This window comes from Bos indicus, chromosome 1, assembly GCF_029378745.1.
Source record: "Bos indicus isolate NIAB-ARS_2022 breed Sahiwal x Tharparkar chromosome 1, NIAB-ARS_B.indTharparkar_mat_pri_1.0, whole genome shotgun sequence".
Taxonomy (NCBI): domain Eukaryota; kingdom Metazoa; phylum Chordata; class Mammalia; order Artiodactyla; family Bovidae; genus Bos; species Bos indicus.
This window is the reverse complement of record NC_091760.1, coordinates 143,088,929-143,101,578: the sequence shown is the minus strand read 5'-3', so window position 1 is coordinate 143,101,578 and position 12,650 is coordinate 143,088,929. Positions and strand designations below refer to the sequence as shown.

At 45.9% G+C, this 12,650-nt stretch overlaps 1 protein-coding gene across 2 annotated transcripts in view; it reads right to left on the bottom strand.

Moving 5' to 3' along the window:
- UBASH3A (ubiquitin associated and SH3 domain containing A) overlaps nucleotides 1–12,650 on the bottom strand; it is a 42,934-nt gene that overhangs the window by 14,878 nt on the left and 15,406 nt on the right. For both annotated transcript variants that reach the window (XM_070795337.1, XM_070795343.1), the window contains exon 6: nucleotides 12,434–12,642. In XM_070795337.1, the coding sequence (XP_070651438.1) occupies nucleotides 12,434–12,642 (209 nt within the window). The remainder of the gene's footprint in view (nucleotides 1–12,433; nucleotides 12,643–12,650) is intronic.

The window sequence follows — 12,650 nt, the reverse complement described above, 5'->3', positions numbered from 1 at the left end:
GAACACAGGAGACTAGATGGGTGGGTGGGGTCATTTTGAGGGTGAAACAAAACAATGGTTCAAAACAGCTCTGTGCCCAAAGCATGGCATCTCCAGAGGAATGGTGGTGGTTTGTCTTCTCCATCACCACCTGTTATGGACTGAACTGTGTGTCCCCAGATGTCTAGTTGTGATGCTCAGGACCTCCAAATGGGACTCTATGTGGAGGTAGAGCCTTTAAAGAGCGGATGAAGTTAACATGAGGTTACCAGGGTGGGTGCTCATTCAACCTGCCCGGGTCCTCCTGAGAAGAGATCAGGACTAGAGTGAGGACCCTGTGGGGACACAGAGAGGAGACGACCATCTATACACCCAGGAGGAGGCCTCGGGAGCTTGAGCTTGGCCTTCCAGCCTCCAGGACTGTGAGAGAAGGGACACCTGCTTAAGCTGCCCCGTCTGTGCTGCCTTGTCACTGGGCAGCCAGGGCATCATCCTCTTAGATTCACCTTCCAAAGGCATGAAGATGCTCGTGGTGGGGATGCAGGGCTAAGGGAGCAGAACAGACACATCAGTGCCATGGAAACACACAGAAAAGGCACCCATGCATGAGTGGGCAGGTGGGCAAACTCAGTACCCAAGCAGTTGTAGACAGAGTGGAGGCTGCTGCTGGTCCAGGGGATCAAGAAAGCTGCCCTGGGTGGGCAGTTGCTTGGGAGCTCTGAGGACCACCCAGGGCACACAAGAGCTGTGAGAACCCCAGAAGGCCAGCGGGTGGTGATGCCGAGGTAGAGGACAGGGTAGGGGCCAGAGGAGGAGCGTGAAAGAGGAACTAAGAGCCAATGGTCATAGAAATCCTCCAACAAGAAATTGCCAGGTTCCCCCAGGGGAAACTCAGTTTACAAAGGGAAAGGTCATCTTTTTAAACTGTATGTAAGAATCATCTGGGCTTGCCAGGTGGTGCTAGTGGTAAAGAACCTGCCTGCTAAAGTAGGAGATGCAAGAGACATGGGTTTGGTCCCTGGGTCAGGAAGATCCCCTGGAGGAGGGCAGGGTAATCCACTCCAGTATTCTTGCCTTGGAAATCACATGGACAGAGGAGCCTGGCGGGATACAGCCCATGGGGTCACACAGAGTTGGACAAGACTGAAGCGACTTAGCGTGCACACACACAAGAATGACCCACAGTCATCTCTTGGTTCCCTTTCTTACTGGACCTGAACCTGGGTCCTGGTGATTGTGAGGGGAGGACTAGTTATACTGGAGTATAACTATATAACTAGTAATATTAGCTACACTCATGGGCCTATAGGCTGCTTTATAGCATGTGGGCAAGTTTCAAACAGGGTCGAGCAAAAGACATAGCCATTCAGAGCAAAGACATGAACAGTAGCTAGAGAGGGAAACAGGACGAACTTGTGCTTGGTTTTGTTTTTAAGACAACAGCATCTTTGTCTGCTGGGGGGAGCCATTGGGGAGGGTCTCGTGGGGACAGGTGATGCTGGTACAATGCCCTTGCAGGATGCAGGATGCCCAGGAGGTGTGGAATAAAACACACTATGAACGGGCACCCTCAGCTAGGGGTTGGGACCAAGCAGCACAGTGTGACGAGGGGAGAAGGGTAAATGTCCCAGAGGCTGCAGGTGACCGGAGTGGGGGACATTCTCCCAACGTTCACCTATCATAGCGGATAGGAGTGAAGAATGCAGTAGGTGGCTTTTTTCATCTTTTCCACTAGATAAAAAAGTCAGATGCCAGGCAGCTGGTGAGCAGAGTGTCTGGGATTTATGGTGGGCGAGAAGGAGGCAGACAGTCCTCTCACATGAGTGACTGGTAAGGGAGCATCGTCTTTATTACTATTAACTTTCTGAAAAGCATTATCACCTTGCTCTTTATCTTGTAGTTTTGTCTGTGATTTTAACATAGAGAAGGCTTACAATTTAAGCATTTAATAATCATTATTAAAGATGATCTGATTAAAGATGAAGTCTGTAGCCCAGGAGACAGCACTTCAGATAGCTCTGAAAAAGCAAGAGAGTTCCAAAAAAACATCTATTTCTGTTTTATTGACTATACCAAAGCCTTTGACTGTGTGGATCACAATAAACTGGAAAATTCTGAAAGAGATGGGAATACCAGACTGCCTGACCTGCCTCTTGAGAAATTTGTATGCAGGTCAGGAAGCAACAGTTAGAACTGGACATGGAACAACAGACTGGTTCCAAATAGGAAAAGGAGTTCATCAAGGCTGTATATTGTCACCCTGTTTATTTAACTTCTATGCAGAGTACATCATGAGAAACGCTGGACTGGAAGAAACACAAGCTGGAATCAAGATTTCCAGGAGAAATATCAATAACCTCAGATATGCAGATGACACCACCCTTATGGCAGAAAGTGAAGAGGAACTCAGAAGCCTCTTGATGAAAGTGAAAGTGGAGAGTGAAAAAGTTGGCTTAAAGCTCAACATTCAGAAAACGAAGATCATGGCATCCGGTCCCATCACTTCATGGGAAATAGATGGAGAAACAGTGGAAACAGTGTCAGACTTTATTTTTCTGGGCTCCAAAATCACTGCAGATGGTGACTGCAGCCATGAAATTAAAAGACGCTTACTCCTTGGAAGGAAAGTTATGACCAACCTAGATAGCATATTGAAAAGCAGAGACATTACTTTGTCAACAAAGGTCCGTCTAGTCAAGGCTATGGTTTTTCCTGTGGTCATGTATGGATGTGAGAGTTGGACTGTGAAGAAGGCTGAGTGCCGAAGAATTGATGCTTTTGAACTGTGGTGTTGGAGAAGACTCTTGAGAGTCCCTTGGACTGCAAGGAGATCCAACCAGTCCACTGTGAAGGAGATCAGCCCCGGGATTTCTTTGGAAGGAATGATGCTAAAGCTGAAACTCCAGTACTTTGGCCACCTCATGAGAAGAGTTGACTCATTGGAAGAGACTCTGATGCTGGGAGGGATTGGGGGCAGGAGGAGAAGGGGACGACAGAGGATGAGATGGCTGGATGGCATCACTGACTCGATGGACGTGAGTCTGAGTGAATTCCGGGAGTTGGTGATGGACAGGGAGGCCTGGCGTGCTGCGATTCACGGGGTCGCAAAGAGTCGGACACGACTGAGCGACTGATCTGATCTGATCTGATTCAAGATGAAGTCTGCAGCCCAGGAGACAGCACCTCAGATAGCTCTGAGAGACTGCCCCAAAGAGGCCGTGCTCTACCTAGTCATTCAGTGGTGCCGACTCTTAGTGACCCCATGGACTGCAGCACGCCAGGCTCCTCTGTTCCTGGGATTCTTTAGACAAGAATACTGGAGTGGGTTGCCATTTCCTCCTCCAGGGAATCTTACCGACTCAGAGATCGAACTTTTGTGAAGAGAGGTCACTTCTTCACCGCCTGAGCCACCAGGGGAGCCCAAAAGATGGCTCTGTTACATCTCACTTAAGATGTGCTCCATTGTTTCTCTGTTTTCAAACTCTACCTAGTCCAGAAATCAGAAGTACCGTCATTTAAACGTCCTTCTATTTAAAATAATTTTCATTTTCTGTTTAACTCGACTCAGTGTGTGCTATAGGATCATACAGAATACCACCTGTTTTATACCCATGTATTCTCCTATTTCTGATGCACCCATCAGATAGGAGCCCCTAATATACCAGGTCTCCTGCTCTGCCGTCTCTTCTCTTTCCCTCATCAGTACCATATCATAGCTCTATAACATGCTTTTAATATCCGGTAAGGTAGATGTCTCTTCCCATCACTTTTGTTTCCCAAAGTGTTCTCAGCTCTTCTCTCCTGTTTTTTCTCCCAGATAAATTTTTCAAACATTCAGTGAAGTTCCAACAAATGACCCCATTGGGATTGCCCTAGAAGGTACTTCACTAAACCTGGAACTGACTCTGACAGGATTCATCCTGCTCCATCGTGAACCTGGTGTGTTCCTACTTATTCAGCCCATTGGTAAATGTTTTCTTTTTTCTCTCAGAGAGGCCCCAAGCCCTCCAGTTCTTGTAAGGCTGATGGCTGATGGCTCCCAGGCCTGCATCCCGAGACCCTCACCGGGTCCTGAGCTGGGAGTGGAGCCATTTCTTCTGCATCTCAGGGGCCCACAGGCTCGGTCACCTGCCTTTCATCCTCACCACAGTACACTCAGTGCCCACGTGGGGTTTCAGTGTAGTGAAAGCATTTCTGAAGTCGTCTGCGAGTTGTACTTTCTCTTTCCATGTTCTCTCCTGTCTCGAGCGGTAAATCCTACCAGAGGGGTTCAGGTTAAACAGATTTACTTGGCTCATATTCTTACAGCATTTAGGGCTTTAGCTGGTGGTAAGCAGATGAGAACACGATCCCTGTACTCAGACCATTGACGTTTTCCCCTTCAAGTGAACACGTTCTCAGTATTTGAAGAGCCTCACATTGATACAGGAAACGCTGATTGGTTTCCCCTTCCTGAGGGCGAGGTGGGGCCCCCCACACACACACCCTGCTTGTGGCCCACAGAGCAGGTAGTGAAGCCGCGTTATCTATAAATGACATGTGTGAAGTTTACAGACAGAGAGAAAAACTGAATTTTTTTTGCTAGTCTGTCAAATGAAATACAGCCTAGATTATGATGGGGATGTTGGCAATGAGAGGAAAAAGGAAAGAAGGTAGCATTTCGATATTTCTGTTTTTCTCTTAAACCTCAGAAACCTACTTAATGCTTAACTTACACCATACAGATAGATGCATTTAAATTCTCCCTGACTTTTACCAGGGGTGCAGCTGCCATTCGCGGGTTGTGTGAGCTGTGTCCCAGCGTGTCTTCCGGAGATGCCAGAGTGAGGAACCACAGACGAGGTGGCTTACGGGACAGATACTTATTCTCACACAGTCTGGAGTTTGAGAGCCCAAGGCCGAGGTGTGGTCAAGGCTGGTTCCCCCCGAGGCCTGTCTCCTGGGCGTGTGGATGGCCATCTCCTCCCTGTGAACAAGTGTGATCATCCTTCTCTGTGTGTGTTTGTGTCCTCATCTCTTACTCTTCATATGAGGACACCAGTCAGCTGGATCAGGGCTCATCCTTGAGATCTCCTTTTACCTCAATCACCTCTTTAAAGAATTTCCCTGGTGGCTCAGACGGCAAAGCGTCTGCCTACAATGTGGGAGACCCAGGTTCAATCTCTGGGTCAGGAAGATCCCCTGGAGAAGGAAATGGCAACCCATTCCAGTAGTCTTGCCTGGAAAATCCCATGGACGGAGGAGCTTGGTAGCCTACAGTCCACGGGGTCACAAAGAGTCAGACACGACTGAGCGACTTCACTTTTTCACCACTTTAAGGACATCTCCAAATATAGTCACATTGTGAGGTGCTGGGATTAGGCTGTCAACATATGAATTTTGGGGACCCAGTGCAGCCCATGACATCACCTTTATAACTTCTGAGCCACCACTTGCTAGCCACCAACTTGCTCTGTGGTTTTGGAAACTCATGGGCATGTACTGCTTCCAGGTTGGGACTCTTATCCTGGCTCAGAGAGGATGTGTTCTCTGAGCTCTAATATTCCCAGCTCCTTGTTTGACAGTTATACTACATCCTTCTTCTCCAGGGAGGGTTGAAAACTGCTGTGATTCATGTATGAACTCCATCGTCATCACGCTGGTGGCCTCTGATCTTTTTCTTCAAAATAATGGGCGAAGTAATGGTCATTTTGTTGCCAAGCGAATCCAGAGACCCCGAACTGTTGGCACAAAGACTGAATTGTCATACTGGAGATGGGTCACTGGTGCAGGAAAACTTTTCCTGCTTGGATTGCATGTGCCAAGTGTGAATTCTGCACTGACACTTTCCAAGATATTTATCCACTGTCTGAACAACAGTATGTCTGCCCATAGCCAAGGTAGCCGTGAGACAGTGTCACTGAACTGCAATTTCTTAATTTCTGCTTAAGCAGTTAGCGATGTGTCCTGACATTCTGGGGCCGGTTTCTGATTAAAAATCTCTGAATGGTTAATAAAGTACACTTCTGGCTGTTTTAAAAGACACAGCCAGGTCAGCTGAGTCTGACAGCAGAGCTGGGTCTCTGCCTTTCTGAGCCATAATCACAGGCCACTGTTTGCCATGCATCTTCCCCAGCATGAATGGGGAGCTTCCAAAACACGGTCATCAGACACCCACAGCCCAGCTCAACACTCAGTTTTCTCTTCTTTTGCTGTGATTCTTGTTAATACTTATTTATTTCTACAGGAAACTTGCTTCTAGAAGGAATAGTCCCAGAAATGTCCAGCCTAAAGCTGGAATGGTTATTTTGGTGGCAGGTTACTGACAGATAAACTGTAAGATGAAAAATGTAGTAACCATAAACTCATTTTCTATAGAGTCTTTGCAGCATAGTTGTAGCAACATCCAGCTTGCCAGTTGCCTGGTGCCAGTGAAGCTCTTTTGTCTTGAGCAAGGACTGGAGGACTCACTAAAGGACATGAGCCAGACGGAAGCCCATGCCTCCTGGACCTCAGATGGCCAGTTAGGGTGGAAACAGCATCTTCCGCCTTAAATGGACTGACTGAACTGGTTCTACAAGGAACCAAGTGCTTCCTTAATTGCATGATGAATTGGCCCCTCCAGCTCCCTGGGCCCAAGTATTCTCACCTCTCAGAGAGGATGATGTAGCCAATTATCTCTGCAGTCCCTCGTGGTACCAACGTGCTGTGATTTTGTCCTGGCTACTGGACCCATGGGCATAGCCACATCCAAAAAACTGTGCTTCTCTGGAATGACTGGTGTCCTTGCCCCCGGGATGACTGTGATGCTTTTGTGGAAGTTGTGTCCTGTTCCATGTTGGGTGTGGGAGGGCTTGGAGCCTGAGTCCCACAGCTTGCACGGTGGATACAAAGCTTGGTCCCAGGCTTGTCTGACTTCTCTCCCTTTGACCCAACTTCCTTGTGTTTTTTTTCTTTAAAGTTAAAATTGATTATCTTTCATTTTGAAGAAGCAATGCATTTCTAAGTTTCAAAAATTTTTTTAAATTATGCAGTTGTAGAGATCTAAAAGACCATTCTCCCAACTCCACCTTCAACCCTGAAGGGTAGCTCTGTTGGAAGTTTCTAGAGGTTTTTCCCTTTCAGGGAACTTTTAGGCATCAGTTCGATGCCAGGAGCCAGCGAGAGGCATTCCACTCGTGACAAAGGTCATGAGGAAGGAGGCTTGGCATACGCAAAGGCGGGATTGAGCCTCAGGAGTCCCCCGGATATTCTTGAGCATCTACCCCCAAAAAAACCAGAGTCTGCCTACTTTATTGCTTTGTGCTCTCACCTCTGACTTTACCGGGGGCTGTCCCCCACCACCATCTCGCTCTCTCTGTCAAAGAGTTAACTTACAGCTCCAATTAATAAAGTTCCTGGGCAATTAGGAGTGTTTAAATCTAAACCCCTCAGATAGCTCTCTAACTCGCCTGACAAGTTTACCTGGACTCCTACAGCTATGCATACGATTGTTTACAGTCTCCCAGCCTCAAGAGGAAAGCTTAAGATATTCAAATAGCTTAGAGCCTCTCAGAGAGTTAGAAACTGTCAGAATAAAACTAGTAAAAGATTTCGTTAATGAGCCAATGCTTGCTGCCAAGTTTCCACATCCCCTGAATTGTATCCTTGAATGTGTATTAATTAATATAGTTGGTATGTAGAAAAAATAAGTGGTGGCCTTGGTGTTAGCAACTTTAGACCCTTAAGGTAATAAATTCTTTCCTTTGTTGTAAACCCACTGCACCTCTGCCCTATAGGAATGCAATTTTATCTAACACCTTCGGAAGATGGCGCCAAACCTTAAAATAATTACTCTTAGAGAAAATAAGTCTTATGGTTGACAAACCTTTGTCAAGAGTCATAAAATGTTAATAGGCCTTCTGGCCAGAAGATGATGTAAATCACCTAAACCATTTGTATACGATAAATTTGCAGGATAGAAACCCTGGTTTTTGATAAGGATCAAAGACTGCTGACTTTGCATCCCCTATTATCCTCTATGTGTAACTTAGGGTATAAAAGCCCCTGTTGAAAATAAAGCTACGGGCCTTGCTCACCAAAGCCTGGTCTCCCCATGTCATTCTTTTCCTCAATTTCCAGCTGAGTCTGCATCTGGAGCGCGGAGGTCCTCTGCGACCATTTATTTGCCTGGGCTTCTAAGACCCACTCGAGAAGGTGTCTAAGGTGGGGCACCTTCCGCTATTCGAGAGGGCGCCTGCAGCCTCCGTGGTCAGAGCTAACCTGGTGTCACAGGTTATATTGATTTTCCGCGTAAACCAAGCTACTCAGCCTCTTTTCTCCACTGAATTTTCCTACTGAGCTATCCTCATTCTATTACTCTTTATATCTTTGATGAATATGTAAATAGTCGCCGACGCCGTCTCCCCTTCGAATACCCTGGGTCAGGCGGGGCTGGAACTTGGCAGTTCAGTTCAGTTAAGTTCAGCCGCTTAGTCATGTCCAACTCTTTGTGACCCCATGAATCACAGCATGCCAGGCCTCCCTGTCCATCACAAACTCACGGAGTTCACTCAGACTATGTCCATTTAGTTGGTGATGCCATCCAGTCATCTCATCCTCTGTCATCCCCTTCTCCTCCTGCCCCCAATCCCTCCCAGCATCAGGGTCTTTTCCAATGAGTAAACTCTTTGCATGAGGTGGCCAAAGTATTGGAGTTTCAGCTTCAGCATCAGTCCTTCCAATGAACATCCAGGACTGATCTCCTTTAGAATGGACTGGCAGTCCAAGGGACTCTTGCAGTCCAAGGGACTCTCAAGAGTCTTCTCCAACACCACAGTTCAAAAGCATCAATTCTTCAGCGCTCAGCTTTCTTTGCAGTCCAACTCTCACATCCATACACGACCACTGGAAAAACCATAGCCTTGACTAGACGGACCTTTGTTGGCAAAGTAATGTCTCTGCTTTTCAATATGCTATCTAGGTTGGTCATAGCTTTCCTTCCAAGGAGTAAGCGTCTTTTAATTTCATGGCTGCAATCACCATCTGCAGTGATATTACTTTGCCAACAAAGGTTCATCTAGTCAAGGCTATGGTTTTTCCTGTGGTCATGTATGGATGTGAGAGTTGGACTGTGAAGAAGGCTGAGCGCCGAAGAATTGATGCTTTTGAACTGTGGTGTTGGAGAAGACTCTTGAGAGTCCCTTGGACTGCAAGGAGATCCAACCAGTCCATTGTGAAGGAGATCAGCCCTGGGATTTCTTTGGAAGGAATGATGCTAAAGCTGAAACTCCAGTACTTTGGCCACCTCATGAGAAGAGTTGACTCACTGGAAAAGACTCTGATGCTGGGAGGGATTGGGGGCAAGAGGAGCAGGGGACGACAGAGGATGAGATGGCTGGATGGCATCACTGACTCGATGGACGTGAGTCTGAGCGAACTCCGGGAGTTGGTGATGGACAGGTAGGCCTGGCGTGCTGCGATTCATGGGGTTGCAAAGAGTCAGACATGACTGAGTGACTGATCTGATCTGAAAATAAAGTCTGACACTGCTTCCACTGTTCCCCCATCTATTTCCCATGAAGTGATGGGACCAGATGCCATGATCTTAGTTTTCTGAATGGTGAGCTTTAAGCCAACTTTTTCACTCTCCTCTTTCACTTTCATCAAGAGGCTTTTTAGTTCCTCTTCACTTTCTGCCATAAGGGTGGTGTCATCTGCATATCTGAGGTTATTGATATTTCTCCTGGAAATCTTGATTCCAGCTTGTGTTTCTTCCAGCCCAGTGTTTCTCATGACGTACTCTGCATATAAGTTAAATAAGCAGGGTGACAATATACAGCCTTGACGTACTCCTTTTCCTATTTGGAACCAGTCTGTTGTTCCATGTCCAGTTCTAACTGTTGCTTCCTGACCTGCATATAGGTTTCTCAAGAGGCAGGTCAGGTGGTCTGGCATTCCCATCTCTTTCAGAATTTTCCAGTTTATTGTGATCCACACAGTCAAAGGCTTTGGTATAGTCAGTAAAGCAGAAATAGATGTTTTTCTGGAACTCTCTTGCTTTTCCCATGATCCAGCAGATGTTGGCAATTTGATCTTTGGTTCCTCTGCCTTTTCTAAAACCAGCTTGAACATCTGGAAGTTCACGGTTCACGTTTACTGAAGCCTGGCTTGGAGAATTTTGAGCATTACTTTACTAGCATGTGAGATGAGTGCAATTGTGTGGTAGTTTGAGCATTCTTTGGCATTGCTCAATTCTTTGGGATTGGAATGAAAACTGCCCTTTTCCAGTCCTGTGGTCACTGCTGTTTTCCAAATTTGCTGGCATGTTGAGTTCAGCACTTTCACAGCATCATCTTTCAGGATTTGGAATAGCTCAACTGGAATTCCATCACCTCCACTAGCTTTGTTTGTAGTGATGCTTTCTAAGGCCCACATGACTTCACATTCCAGGATGTATGGCTCTAGGTGAGAGACCACACCATCATGATTATCTTGGTTGTAAAGATCTTTTTTGTACAGTTCTTCTGTGTATTCTTGCCACCTCTTCTTAATATCTTCTGCTTCTGTTAGGTCCATATCATTTCTGTCCTTTACGGAGCCCATCTTTGCATGAAATGTTCCCTTGGTATCTCTAATTTTTTTCAAGAGATCTCTAGTCTTTCCCATTCTGTTGTTTTCCTCTATTTCTTTGCATTGATCGCTGAGGAAGGCTTTCTTATCTCTTCTTGCTATTCTTTGGAACTCTGCATTCAGATGCAAACTTTTCTTTTCTCCTTTGCTTTTTGCTTCTCTTCTTTTCACAGCTATTTGTAAGGCCTCCCCAGACAGCCATTTTGCTTTTTTGCCTTCCTTTTCCATGGAAATGGTCTTGATCCCTGTCTCCTGTACAATGTCATGAACCTCTACCCATAGTTCATCAGGCACTCTATTTATCAGATCTAGTCCCTTAAATCTATTTCTCACTTCCACTGTATAATCATAAGGGATTTGATTTAGGTCATACCTGGATGGTCTAGTGGTTTTCCCTACTTTCTTCAATTTAAGTCTGAATTTGGCAATAAGGAGTTCATGATCTGAGCCACAGTCAGCTCCCAGTCTTGTTTTTACTGACTGTATAGAGCTTCTCCATCTTTGGCTGCAAAGAATATAATCAATCTGATTTCAGTGTTGACCATCTGGTGATGTCCATGTGTAGAGTCTTCTCTTGTGTTGTTGGAAGAGGGTGTTTGCTATGACCAGTGCGTTCTCTTGGCAAAACTCTATTAGCCTTTGTCCTGCTTCATTCTGTATTCCAAGGCCAGATTTGCCTGTTACCCCAGGTGTTTCTTGACTTCCTACTTTTGCATTCCAGTCCCCTATAATGAAAAGGACACCTTTTTTTGGGTGTTAGTTCTAAAAGGTCTTGTAGGTCTTCATAGAACTGTTCAACTTCAGCCTCTTCAGCATTACTGGTGAGGCATAGACTTGGATTACTGTGGTATTGAATGGTTTGCCTTGGAAACGAACAGAGATCATTCTGTCGTTTTTGAGATTGCATCCAAGTACTGAATTTTGGACTGTTTTGTTGACCATGATGACTACTCCATTTCTTCTAAGGGATTCCTGCCTACAGTAGTAGATATAATGGTCATCTGAGTTAAATTCACCCATTCTAGTCCATTCTAGTTCACTGATTCCTAGAATGTCGACATTCACTCTTGCCATCTCCTGTTTGACCACTTCCAATTTGCCTTGATTCATGGACCTAACAGTCCAGGTTCCTATGCAATATTGCTCTTTACAGCATTGGACCTTGCTTCTATCACCAGTCACATCCACAGCTGGGTATTCTTTTTGCTTTGGCTCCATCCCTTCATTCTTTCTGGAGTTATTCTCCACTGACCTCCAGTAGCATATTAGGCACCTACTGACCTGGGGAGTTCCTCTTTCAGTATCCTATCATTTTGCCTTTGCATGAACATGCATATAAATATATATGAGTACGGATGATGTTTTAATTCATCTGTTCCCCACAGTTAGTACTATCCTATACACATTGTTCTGCAATTTACCTTGTGTTTTTTTACATCAGTGCATAAATACCTCCTCGTGATCATTTTTAAAAACTTCAAGTATTCTATTGTATGGGTGTATCATAATTGATTTCAGGTGCTTATTTTCAATTTAATTATCTCTTCCACAGTACTTGCATGCTTCCACAATTTATCAGGTTCAGAATAAGGATGTGTATTTTGTAGTCCTTTGGGGATTATGATCTCAGAAAAGTTTTATAGAGTAATTAATGTCTTCTGAATGTTTTCAGTGGAAAGCCATGAATCAGTCAAGACATTTACCAGATACCTATAGGGATAATGCTGCCAGCACGGAGCAGGCCATTTTCACCAATGGTAGGAATGATCTAGAAGCACACAAGTACTGTGAACACTCTTTCCAGAAGACACTCTCTGTGACTCCAGGAGAGATGTGTGGGCTGCAGGGCGGGGGCAGCACTCACCTGTGTCTCACCCAGGTGTCACACTCGCTGGCTCGCTCTGTGTAGTTCTCCGGCAGGAAACCCCGGCAGCCCGTCCGCTGCGAGATCCCGATCACCCAGCCCTCGCTGGCTTCCTCCTGCTGCGTGGGGTCCACAAAGATGTAGTCCCCGGGGCTGAGCGTCAACTCATCCACGTTCTGGGGTTTGTACTGGAATAGGACCCGCAGGGTCTGGAAAG